The sequence below is a fragment of the Chelmon rostratus genome, chromosome 18 (genome assembly GCF_017976325.1).
Source record: "Chelmon rostratus isolate fCheRos1 chromosome 18, fCheRos1.pri, whole genome shotgun sequence".
Classification (NCBI taxonomy): Eukaryota; Metazoa; Chordata; class Actinopteri; order Chaetodontiformes; family Chaetodontidae; genus Chelmon; species Chelmon rostratus.
The window spans coordinates 6,235,327-6,248,081 of record NC_055675.1 but is presented as its reverse complement, the minus strand read 5'-3'; the positions used below and the strand labels follow the sequence as shown (position 1 = coordinate 6,248,081).

The 12,755-nt window shown below is 41.3% G+C and overlaps 1 protein-coding gene across 1 annotated transcript; it reads left to right on the top strand.

Moving 5' to 3' along the window:
* The first annotated feature begins 2,175 nt into the window (after positions 1 to 2,175).
* LOC121621607 (26S proteasome regulatory subunit 4) lies at positions 2,176 to 11,611 on the top strand. Its single transcript, XM_041958103.1, has 11 exons — positions 2,176 to 2,196; positions 2,728 to 2,781; positions 3,101 to 3,197; positions 3,371 to 3,495; positions 3,594 to 3,779; positions 4,039 to 4,167; positions 4,823 to 4,919; positions 8,446 to 8,635; positions 9,465 to 9,616; positions 9,904 to 10,058; positions 11,280 to 11,611. Exons 1-11 carry the CDS (start codon positions 2,194 to 2,196, stop codon positions 11,412 to 11,414), a joined length of 1,323 nt encoding a protein of 440 aa, XP_041814037.1. The 5' UTR covers positions 2,176 to 2,193; the 3' UTR covers positions 11,415 to 11,611.
* Positions 11,612 to 12,755: the final 1,144 nt, after the last annotated feature.

Sequence of the window (12,755 nt, the reverse complement as noted above, 5' to 3'; positions counted from 1 at the left end):
AGCAGTCTATCGCTGCAGCTTTGATTCATCCATCACACAGTCCTTTTGAATGTACTTAATTGCTCTACTCTTCCATATTCAAGACTGTGTAAAGCACTAAGGACGTGAATCAAAGTCTGCTTTGTCTTTATGTGTTTACCCTACATGGTAATATTTTATGATCATCAATAGATGTCAGCTACCAATTCAGCAAGTCAACTCATTAACAGCAGCGAGGCAGAAAATACCACAGACTCTGAAATCACACACAGAATGATAAAGCTGACAAAAATAACTTGAATCTGGCAGCCTCCACTCTTTGCTTTGGAGAAATCTAACCTGAGACAGAATACTCGGACACACCAACTGCAAAGATGTTGCTTTGCCATCGCCGGTGTTCAGGCACATGCACGCTACCCACACAAAATCACACACTGAAGCGCACACACAAAATAGCCTAATAGAGTATCAGAGAATATGTCAGAGAAGCTGTGCCTACACAGATACTTACAGCTTGGAACAAATGCCTGTGTGTTCTTGTCTGTTTGTGTGTGTGCGTGCTTGCACAAATGTGTGTGTATGTGTGTGTGTGTGTGAGACTCGGACAGATGCAGACATACAAAGGCTCTTTGTTAAAGCTTTTTTTCTGAGTCACGACAACTCCCAGAGAGTTACTGACACCGCTGTTGAATCAAACTGAGTAGGAAACAGTTTGAAACACGCTCTAATGGAACAATCACATGTGATTTGACAGTGGTTGATACTGCTGTGCTACAGAGGTGGCCACTCCATTCATGACTTAGCAGGACTAAACTTCACAGGTGGCTATTTTACTGCTGACAGGTGTGTAAACCTGGTAGCTGGGTAAAGATCTGATGAATGTGTGACTACACTGTGAGCAAGTCAGAGGATAAATGAAAGTGGATGTCTTTTCCTTATTACTAGGGTGACATTTGAAAGGAACTAGTAGTGATTTATATATCATACATTTTATACATTGTGTAACATATGCAATATAATACACAATACAATACAAAATAAGAATGCTGACATTGAATTTGAGTCCAGTTAAAGTCAGTGCTGTTAAACAATGGCTTTGCTCCTATACAAGCATGTCTGTCCGGAGGGATTAGATACACAAATAGTGACAGCCCTGAACAATTAGGTAATTATCTTAATGACTTCATTAGGATGGGTGAGATGCTGTCAATATTGCGAGCATAACCATTGATTTATCATGTGCATGAGAGTGACAGAGGAGGGGGGGACAACCAAGCCAATTAAATTGTCTTTGTTAATACGAGGACCCTGAGATCCATGCAGCGCATGGTGATAGTCAAGCTTTTGTCCAGCAACAAAATTAAGACTGTATTATTTCTGCAGCTTTATCCTCTGTGTTGTTGTGTACCAAGATCATGGCCTTGTGCAGTACTGAGGATGGTACCCTGTCCCTAAAGCCATAAATCAATGTCTACCTTTTCTTGTTAAGTTTGTCTTTGTTTCAACCGACAAGTGTTAACATGTTCTAGATGGGATTAACCATGCTGGTTCTTCTGTTCATCTTCATGACACAATAAACTTTTTGTCTTGTTGAAAATACAGGAATCAGCTGACAGTTTGCTTCTTTGTCTTCTCTATTTATGGCCCACATGAACAATAGTCAGCAAAAATGTGCAATAATGTAATGTTAATTAAAATGGATTTAATAAAGTTAAAAAGAAACACTTCATCAAAACAACATACGGTGTGCTATTGTACTGAGTTTGGACCATGAAGTCTTTACCCATTCAGGCACCTTTGGAATCTTAACTGGAAATCATAGACTTAAAGGTATGATTTCAGTAATTTAAACTTTTTGAAGTTAGTCCAATGCATACAGTTTAGTGGAGCATAAGATGTTTTTGATTTTGGTTTCATGTACATGAAATGTCTCATATGTCTCTTCATGGCTGCTGTCATCGTGTCTAAGAAAATATTTAAAAAGAAAAGAAATATAAAAGATAGTAAAAAAGACAAAAGGCTGAACTACTTAAAATCAATGTTTTTATCGAAAACTACTGATTGAACCTTTAAAATAAAATTGTATATAATTACAAATGAAATGTTAACACACTAACATACAGAAAGCATGTTTTCAGGTAGCTTTACGGTGGACTCTTTTGGTCCTATAAAGACCCCGTACTCTGTGACGTCACTTTAAAGCGACACCTAACAATGGTAAGTGAGCAAGCAATTTTCTCTGCGGCTCGTATATTTGTTTTAGTAAAACGTATTATTCGCCTGTAAAACATATCTTATAGTGCTTGTAACGTTTACATTCGTGCTGTCATGTAGATTCAGGCAATTCTATGTATTGTTTGCGATGTAACAACATAATTAAAAGCATGAAAGAGCCTATTAGCCGAAGGCTAACGTTAGCTACATTAAATTGGCTTTTTTTTCTATTGGCAGCAGTCGTTATCCTCGCTCTCATCAGCAAAGTTATCATGTTGTAGAGCAGCTTTTCCCCTATTTCTATAAAGTATGTCATGTTTCTTTGTTAATGACACCCATGTCAGAGTCTGTATTTCCATTGAATTTGGCTATGCTGGCAGGTAACGTAACGGAGAGGTGAGCTAACTGCTATAAACAGCTCGGCTAATGAGTTACTTTACTTAGTCAGGAAAGGAAATCGCTGCCTATAACGGTCAGAATGCATTGGTGGCAACGTTTCTCAGCTTTATTAACATATGCTGGATATTTTTCTAGGGTCAAAGCCAGAGTGGAGGCCACGGTCCAGGGGGAGGCAAGAAGGATGACAAGGTGAGAATGACACAGCTACTACTAGCTAATTCATGTCTGAACGTGCTTGTTTTGGTAGTCAAATATTGTTGTTTTCGGATTGTTTCACGTGACAGTTAGAGCTGTAATATGTAAAAAGCTTTCCAGCAATTAAATCAGAAATACTCTTATGTAGCATCATAAGATATTTTGTTTCACTTCAGCTCTTTTTTTGCTCATTTTCTGACCATTCAGCCACATATGCTGTTTGATGAACACTGGTCTCCTAAAGGCTTCATTCAAAACTCTGTCTCTGGCTATAACCTTTCTGATGTGTCACCCCACTTTGTGCCAACTAAAGGATAAGAAGAAGAAGTACGAGCCTCCAATTCCCACCAGAGTTGGCAAGAAAAAGAAGAAGACCAAGGGACCAGATGCTGCTAGCAAATTACCTTTGGGTAAGTAACTGAAATAAGTTTACGCTTTGTGATGTAAATGTTTGGGGCGGCTTCATATTGACAGCCAGTTTAAGAGTGAAGGCAAAGTCTGTTTGTGGTTGTATCAAACTGGTGGTGTGTTATTTTGGTTTTTATGTAGGCTTTACATATGCTGGCCTGTGTTTGCCTTTCAGTCACCCCTCACACTCAGTGCCGCCTGAAGCTGCTGAAGCAGGAGCGGATCAAAGACTACCTACTGATGGAGGAGGAGTTCATCAGGAACCAGGAGCAGATGAAGCCTTTGGAGGAGAAACAAGAGGTCAGCCCTTGTTGCATATGTGCCTCACTCACTTGCTTTTGTGCCGTGTATTTGGGTTTAATTTAGAAACAATAATCCTGTTCTCATCTTTTTCACAGGAGGAGAGGTCAAAGGTGGACGACCTGCGTGGGACCCCCATGTCTGTGGGCACTCTAGAGGAAATCATTGATGACAACCACGCCATCGTTTCCACCTCAGTGGGATCAGAGCACTACGTCAGCATCCTGTCCTTTGTGGATAAGGATCTGCTGGAGCCTGGCTGCTCTGTCTTGCTCAACCACAAGGTAACATTCAGTGAGAATCCTTATTTTAGGCTAACCTTTCTAAAAATCCATCCATTCTAATTAGGATACCTTTGTTATCAATTCAAATCACTGAAACAGTAATTATTACAGTTAAATAACTTCTCGATACTATTTCCTACTCTGCTATTAACTGCATTAACTGATCTAGAGTCAGCAAATATTCTGCTATTCCCTGAAGCACTTTAAAGGAAGTTTTGGACATTCTTACTAATTGTCCTTCTTTGTGCATCCTTTCTAGGTTCATGCAGTGATTGGGGTTCTGATGGATGACACTGATCCCTTGGTGACAGTGATGAAGGTGGAGAAGGCTCCACAAGAAACCTATGCTGACATTGGCGGACTGGACAATCAGATCCAGGAGATCAAGGTATTTCACAAATACACTTACAACCTACGATGTTTAAAAAAAAAACAAACAGAGCTTAAATTATCTGTAGAAGGATGTACTCGTTAATGATTTTTAAGTAAGAGAGTCAAGCAAAACTATACATTTAAAGAGGCATAACATGCATGTAGAAGCCAAATATGTGTGTTATCTGTTGTGAGGTTTCTGTGTGTCATTCACTGATGTGAACATGGGGTGTCGCTGTAATGCCAGCCTATTTGGGCTAACCTATAAAGGTAGGAGGAACTGTGTTGACGTCAGGTGTTCAACCCAGAAGGGGCAAACGGTTTTTGACCACTGTGGAGTGGAGGGGTTACTGCGAAGCTGTGTGTTTGGTCTTCCAATTTTTCACGATCGGTGCATAAGAAAGCAATAAAAGTATTGTCATGCTGCAACAAGCGCTGCATGTGGATTATTGAAGAAGCAACACAGTCACGGTATCTCAATATAATCAAGACATTGGCTGCTCATTCAACACTGGACCAAAACCATGCAACAATCAACAGTTAAAGTGATACAAGATCCAAAACTGCTGCACAAATATAAAGTTGAATGGTTATGTTGATTGCTTGTATTGGTTAATCACCTTTACTAAGGCACTGGCTGACTGTGCATTTTCTTTGTGGTTTTTTAACAGGAGTCAGTGGAGTTGCCTCTCACACATCCAGAGTATTATGAAGAGATGGGCATTAAGCCCCCCAAAGGTGTCATCTTATATGGACCACCTGGCACAGGTAAGTGCTCCCATTAAACATTTTACCAGCAGCAGTTTTCAAACTCTTAAACTCCTAAACTTTGCCTCTTTAGGGCAAAAACAAATTCTTTTGCAAATGGGGATAAAGCTAACAAGTTATTGGCCAGGCAACTAAAACATGATGCCGTTTATATCATCCCAGGACTTGAACAGGGAGAAGTACTCAGCAAGGCATGTGAGATTATTTAGACATTTCAAGATTTTACTCAAATCTCTACTCTTCAGATACAGAGATAAATGCAAGCAAAATGAAAGCATTCTTTTGTAAGATTTAACTTCCTCGACTTTCTTCAGACAACACATTGATTGTGCCTCAGTTTGACCACCTGTCAATGTTGCTACTGTTAATGCCTTTTGAATTCACATTCAGAGAATGTGAATAAGACCAGGATTAATTTAGAACTTAATACAGCAAGAAGTAACATTGGGCTTTTCCTGTCCAATGTAGACGCACAGCATTGCCTTTGAACTGGCTAAATTGGCAAGACACTGCTTTAATGAAATTTAGAGTGAAGATGGACAGGGATGGAACAAGAACTTACTGCCCCCCTCAGTCCAGTTGAGGTGCTACCTCAACTGTCTGAATACCCTTACCCAACTGAATACCCTGTCTTCAAATAAGCCTGGGAGCAAAGAGACTAATCCAATTTCATGACACTCAAGAAATGTTCAGATTAAACTTCACAAATAGTTGAAGATTTCACAACATAAGCAGTTATATTCTTCACCCTGGAATAGCCCAGTAATAAAAGTGTAGAAAAGGTAATCTTTTGGCATTCTGTTTGTCCAGTGGTATAAGTGTTACAGCTGATCTGTTTACTGATAAAACATTGAAATGTCAGTGCACAGTTCAGCATAAAGGATAAGGCAGACTTCTGGAGATATTTGCAAATAAGAAGTAGTTTAGGGGGTGTATTTAAGCAGTTGCCTGGGGAAGATAATATGGTACAGCGCTATTTTAAATCACTGAAATATAATCATTCAGCTTCCACCTTTCATAAGATAACTTCTAACACGATATATGGCAACTGTGAGAACCTCGAGCTTATCTGGCAGAGAGATTTGAATTTGAACATTGATAAGGACTCTTGGGAAAAGATCATTTCCAGTGCAGGTTGGTGCCAGAGAAGCTCGAGGGAAATTTTATGCAGTATAAGATACTTCCATCTATTTTATTTTACACCTGTCTATCCTTCATACAATATGTTTACCAGAAAATAATTTGTGCTGGGAGTGTAAAAAGCATGAAGACAATGTTATCCTGCCCTCTAGTTCTGCCTTTCTGCAAAGAGATAATTAAAACAATGCAGGAGTATTGTTTGTACTAGCTACACCTATGCCTTTAAATTTGCCTCCTGAGGGATGGTGCATGTTTACCCAAGATCTCTGAGCCAGAAATTGCTCTAACAGGCGCTACTTCAGCTGCTTGGGTTATCCATCATAGCTGGAAAAGCAGAGTTTGACCTGAAAATAGAGAATACAGAGATATGATATCTTTTGCAGTAATGTTCCTCTAAAAAACACAATAAATGTAAATATAACACCAAAGCACCTGTGTGGAACGTTCCACAGGTGAACAGTTCAATGGTAGCAGATGATAGGATCATGATTGGATATTAAAGGGGCATCCTCGAAAGGCTCAGTCGTTCAGAAGCGAGGATGTAGCGAGGTTCACCACTTTGTGAACTGTTTTTATTTACATTTCACACAGTGTCCCAACTTTGCTGGAAGTTGGGTCGTTGTTGACCAGGAATAGGTTTTTTTTTTTTTTCACCCAGCGGATTTAAAGGAGGCAGACAGGTCTTCCAGCTCTGGTGTTTCGCTCATGATAGTTTGATTGACTCACACGTCAGTCAGCCTGTTGCGTTAACCTCATCACATTCAGCTAACGGCTAAAAGTTTCCATGCAGAACTTGCTTGTGAATTTTGGTTGTGTGTTACGTGCATCATTCTGTCATGTAGTGTTTGTGAACCAGACTGTGACCCCCCCCGTACCATGATGGTTCGACACGAGTACTGAAATCAATACTACCTTGCTCCATATTGAGAATTAAGACAGATAAATGAAAGCTGAACAAATGTAATCCACTGACTCATATGCTCTTTGTTAAAAACGTAATCAGCATCAGAAAGTGATCTAGATAATCACCTTATACCCCAACCTTTGATTTTCCACTTCATCACATTAGTTTGAAGTATTTTTTTAGATGAAATCCAGAGATAAAGATGTTGGTACCCCACTTTGACATGACCGGTAAATTCCATTAGGCCATTAGGGACCTTTTGTAAAGGGCACCACAAAAGGGAAGGTGAGAAACTGTCGCTAACCTCCTGCAGCCTCTTGGTAATGCCACTGATAAAAGTGCTCTATTGTCAATGTTCCACATTTATGATGATTCAAAACGGCAATCAACATGCACTGAAATCTGCTTCTTCTGGCCTGAATCGTGTCATGAAAGCAGGATTATGACTAAACTACAAAGGCTGCCTTTGTGTCCTTGTCAACCTTTGTCACAGTGTACAGCATTAGAAAAAGTCATTTTCCAAATCAAATCTATTCTTGACTGAACAGTCTCATTAATGAAGGAAGCAAAGGTTCTGTAAAGCGCACTACACTTCAACTTGGCTGTGACTTTCCGTACAGTCCCTACAGCCGTCTCAGTCCATTTTAAAAAACTATACATCATCACCATTACACATAGAGTAGAAATGAAGTTAGACTTGCACTCAGAGGCAAGGAGGAGACAGGTTTTCAGTATTTAATCCTTGTTGATGGCAGTTTTCAACAGTTTGCCCAAAGATGAATGTTGGCAGAATATGGACAGAATTGTGAGAACTTTTAGACCTAGTACATGTCTACATGTGTGTCTATAATCAATCAAAAAGAACCATCACTTTGACCTTTGTCTCTTCTGATTGGACAGAGAGTTGTTTTTTATTATATCTCAGTAAAATGTAGTTAATAAGTAATTGCCTAAATTAATTTCCTTCAGTGGTGGTGCTAATCTCTTATCAGTGTGAACATTATGTTGCGACAGTGATAGTGAACAAAGGACATGTGATGGTACAATATGATGCTTGTGACCTTTTAGAACTGCTTTTAGGGGCACCTGGGCAGTGGGCGAAATTTGGGTTCCTGTAAACCTTTTAAATTCACATAAAAGACTTCCAGCAACAGGCAATACATAGTGTATTCAAGTAAAGACAAAAAATACCATGAAATAAGATGATTAAATGAGGTATATGAAAGAAAATGTCATGAAAAACTGCTGAAGCCTTTGAAAAGCATTTCTCTAAAAAGTCACAGGAAGTGACATTTTGTTCAGAAGCTTTTCTTCTGTCTCCAAATGAATACATCACAGATGAATTTAAATATCTCAGAAATCTGCCAATTACTGATAACATTCACCTGGATATTAGGCAGCTAGAATAAAAACTAGAGGTGAACAGAGTCTCAGGGGAACCTCTTAACTAACTATACTTAAACTGTTCCTGTTCGTCACCAGGAAAGACACTGCTCGCCAAGGCCGTAGCCAATCAGACATCAGCCACCTTCCTGCGCGTGGTGGGCTCAGAGCTCATCCAGAAGTACCTCGGGGACGGGCCCAAGCTGGTCCGAGAGCTCTTCAGGGTGGCAGAGGAACACGCGCCCTCCATCGTCTTCATCGATGAGATCGATGCGATCGGCACTAAGAGGTACACAGACTGTATCCTAGACTCTATTTTAGACAGAACGTGAGAGACTGAGAGCACGAGAGCAGTGGTAATGTACGACATATGGTGCTGAGGAGTCAGAAGGGGATGACAAGGTGTTGGATTAGTAAGTGTGATAACTGGCTGCACCTTCATATATTACTGTTTTCTTTGTATTCATTACCGAACAGCATATTAACAGTTCAGGTTGAGTAACTTTCTTCAGCATCTAACTGAAAGTGTATTTCTGTTTGGGGGATTTTAAATGATGTAAGCCTATTAAACTGTACAGTATGCAAAGTTTATTCATCAGATTAATTTATGTGAGCCTGTGTTTCAGCTGAGTGTGATGTAATGCAGTAGCTGTAGCTTTTTCCTCTCTCTTTGATTGAAAACAGATGACAGTTCCAGGATCAGTGGCAACACACTAGTGTTGGGTGATATGTTAAGGTTTTCCAACTAGCCACCGTCAGCCAATGACCAGCTATTAGAGCAGGAGTGTGTGCAGTCTGTGCAGGTGGCGGGGAAGACGATGGGTTCTTTAAAGTAACCCTGTTTGTTGGGTTCACCTGCCTGTGGTAGACTGACTCTTGAATGGCTCTTTCGGTTCACTATGAGTTTGTCATGTTCCACAAGCTCTCTAAGTTTTTAAATAATAAATGAACTTGTGCTGTCAAAGTGGCCTTTTAACATCACATGGACAAGACAGCAAACAACTCAGGTCAGAGCAAGACCGCAAGATGGACAAGTGCCTCGGGTCTGAGTCTGAGGATGTAGGGCGATGTAGGGGATTCCATAAATTCTTTAAGTAATTGTTTCCTGTGTTGTGTAGGTATGACTCTAACTCTGGTGGTGAGAGGGAGATCCAGAGGACCATGTTGGAGCTACTCAACCAGCTGGATGGCTTCGACTCGCGCGGAGATGTAAAAGTTATCATGGCCACTAATCGGATAGAAACCCTGGACCCAGCCCTCATCAGACCTGGTCAGTGGGACTCTGAATGGGGCTGATTCTGCCTTTCGATGTCACTGAGTCTCTGCCTGCCTGCATACCTACAGTTTATCTTTTAGCCATTTTGGAAATGGTTGTATTCTGCCGAGTTACGACAGGAAGTAGTAGCTCTTTAAAACAAAGAGCGTGTTTATGAACCAAATGGGTTTTGAGTTATGGACATTTGTCTGCTGAATAAAATGTCATAAACATTTGAAATTGTCAAAACAAGAAGAAGCTCTTCACAGCAGCAGTGTATGATGTTTCTGTTTTCTTCTCAGGGAGAATCGACCGTAAGATTGAGTTTCCCCTGCCGGATGAGAAGACCAAAAGGAGGATCTTCCAGATCCACACCAGCCGCATGACAGTAGCAGATGATGTCACCCTCGATGACCTCATCCTGGCTAAGGATGACCTATCAGGAGCAGACATTAAGGTAAGAGAGAGAATGTCCGCTCACAGCTGCAAAGTGGTTTCCCCTCTGATCACAGCCACTGGATCCAAAATCTTTCAACCAGCCTCGTTGTTCTTAAGATTAGAAAGGATCTTATAAAGGATGGGTAGAACAGTAGAACATGACATTTTCCCACCATAGCCAAAACATCCATGCATGTGATGTTCAGGCGGTGATGGTTCCAGTGAGTCTTTCGCATTCTGTCTTCACTCCTACAGATGAAACGGTGTCTGTAGGAGTATATTGTCTTAACAGAAGAGTGGATTAAGCAGCATGGGCGGGGTTGTGTCCAATCGAACCGCAGCCTGGCACTGGAGATGTTTTCTATCTGGTCTCTTAATTTGCTCCGGCCTGGTTGTCTGACTACAGCCATTTATTGATTGTGTGAGTTCTTGGCAGCGACCCAGTTCACACGGTGGCTCAGCAGAAAGGGGAAACAATGTGAAGCTGTTTGAAGGGTAGCCACAAGGACTGATTTTCTAAGTTATTGCAGCATCAACACTTATTTAATTGAGTCTTGTCCTCCATTAACAAACGTCCAATCTAGAATGGTATTTCTATCTTAAACTCTCACTGACTCGACTCTGCTGCCCTCATGTGGGATCTGATAGCATTACACTTCGAGTGTGTTTGCAGTGTTCTGTATGAAACTTTACAGCAGGTTTGATTTCTTTTACATCATCAACACTTACAATAGCTGGAATTGAGCAGAAAAGGAATTGCCGACATTTCCGATATCCGATACTGTCACTGTTCAAGAACTTTATGTTGACCAAAGTATAAAAGCATTCAAGTGAGGCCTCCGCCCAAACTCTTTTGATTGCCAAACAGCCCTGTGGGCCTGAAAGGTGGCTGTCGCATTAAGCCTGTGGTCTGAACGAAGGCCAGTTACAGAACAAAAAACACCATCACCACCATTTAGTTTAATGTATATAATGTTAATGCAGTACTGTCAAATACATTAATAGTGTTTCTGGTTATTTGTCCAAATCGGCTGCGTCCACATTTTACTAGTGCCCTCTCCCTCTTTGTTTTTGTTTTTGTTTTTGTTTTTTTAATACAGGAGTTACTAGTTTACCCTGTTAAGCAGGAAAGCTAAACACACAAAGTTGAGCTTCCGCATCCTTTTTTCCTGTATTTCTACATAGTGTAATACACCTGACACTTGTCCCTCTACTTTCTTCCTCTTACTCTGTCCACCAGGCCATCTGCACAGAAGCAGGCCTCATGGCTCTGCGGGAACGCCGTATGAAAGTCACCAACGAAGACTTCAAGAAGTCCAAGGAAAACGTCCTGTACAAGAAGCAGGAGGGCACGCCGGAGGGGCTTTACCTCTAACCTTCAAACTTTCACTCACTCACTCTCACCCTCATCCTCGCCCCTTCTCTATCTATCGCTGTGTGAAAGAGAGGAGGCAGCAGTTGACTTGCCTGTCTCCCCAGAGAGAGTTTTGATATATTTTGTGCATTTTACGTCCGGCTTATCCCACTCTCCTGTTACCGTTATGTGTTAAAATAATAAATGTAAGGACACAAAATGAATGGTCCTAGTGTGTTTGTCTGTTTTTATCCTTTTTATTTGCACCCTCTCAAATCTTCTTCGTGCAGAGGTAGTCTCTCATACACAGACCTATCTCCTCACCTCATCTTAGCGCTGTGCCAGTGCTGGAGAAAGGTCTCCGCTGCACCCATTACCACTCCAGTATAGAAGAAAAACAGAAACCCTCTGGCTCGTATTCCTTTAAAGCAGTCGCAATTGTCTTGGGAGGCGCTGAGTCCAGAAAGCAGCGACGTTCGGAAGGGGAGGGAAATGCCAACTGTGATAGTCGGCCAATGGCAGGCTTGTACCCACAGCCTACTTCCTTTGAGTCAGATAAGCAGAGGCAGCATCTGTTGCTGTCTGCTTCTTATTAGATGCCTGTATATTGAGTTCATCTCTGTGCTGTAATATCTGGAGGTAATTAATCACATGAATTATTCAGTTGGTTCAGTCTCTGCGTTGTCGCCCTTGGTGTCACGAACAGAATTGGTCGTATCAATATGCAAAGTCATGTTTGTTTTTTCTTTACTTGTGTCTTCCTCGTATACATTAAGAGGATGATACACCTGTTATTTCAAACAGGCCTGGAGGAACTGCCCATCCCCTCCTTTTAAAAGACACATTCTTCACTAATTACTAGAATATTCCATATGACTCCCACACACTTGATGACAGTGCAGATGCACATAATTAAATCCCTAAATGAAACACCCCGACTAGCATCTTCCTGTTCCTCAGCAATAGGGACAAGTCACTGCACGTGGTAACCTATGTGGCAGGGGGATGAGCGCTTGTGCTGCCCTGTGTTCAAACCAGCCTTTACGTTATTACAGCACGGTTAAGTAAATTCAGCTAAGCTGCCCCTTGCTGCAGTCTTGACATGTGGGGAACAGCAGCGCTGATTTAATTCCTCTTGATGTGGAGCCATGTGTAACTCCGTGCTCAGCAGAAGTGGCCCCGTGCAGCAGGCATCGAACCACTTCACAGGGCCATCTCTGGGCTCGAGTGAGAACGGAGCTACTGCTGCAGCCCCCCTCCTCGGAAACACTCTCCTTATTAAATCAGTCACGCATTTCAACCACGGCGCATACATCGCTGCACGTTCAGCAAACGAAAGAAGAAGAGGGGGAAAAAAAAAAC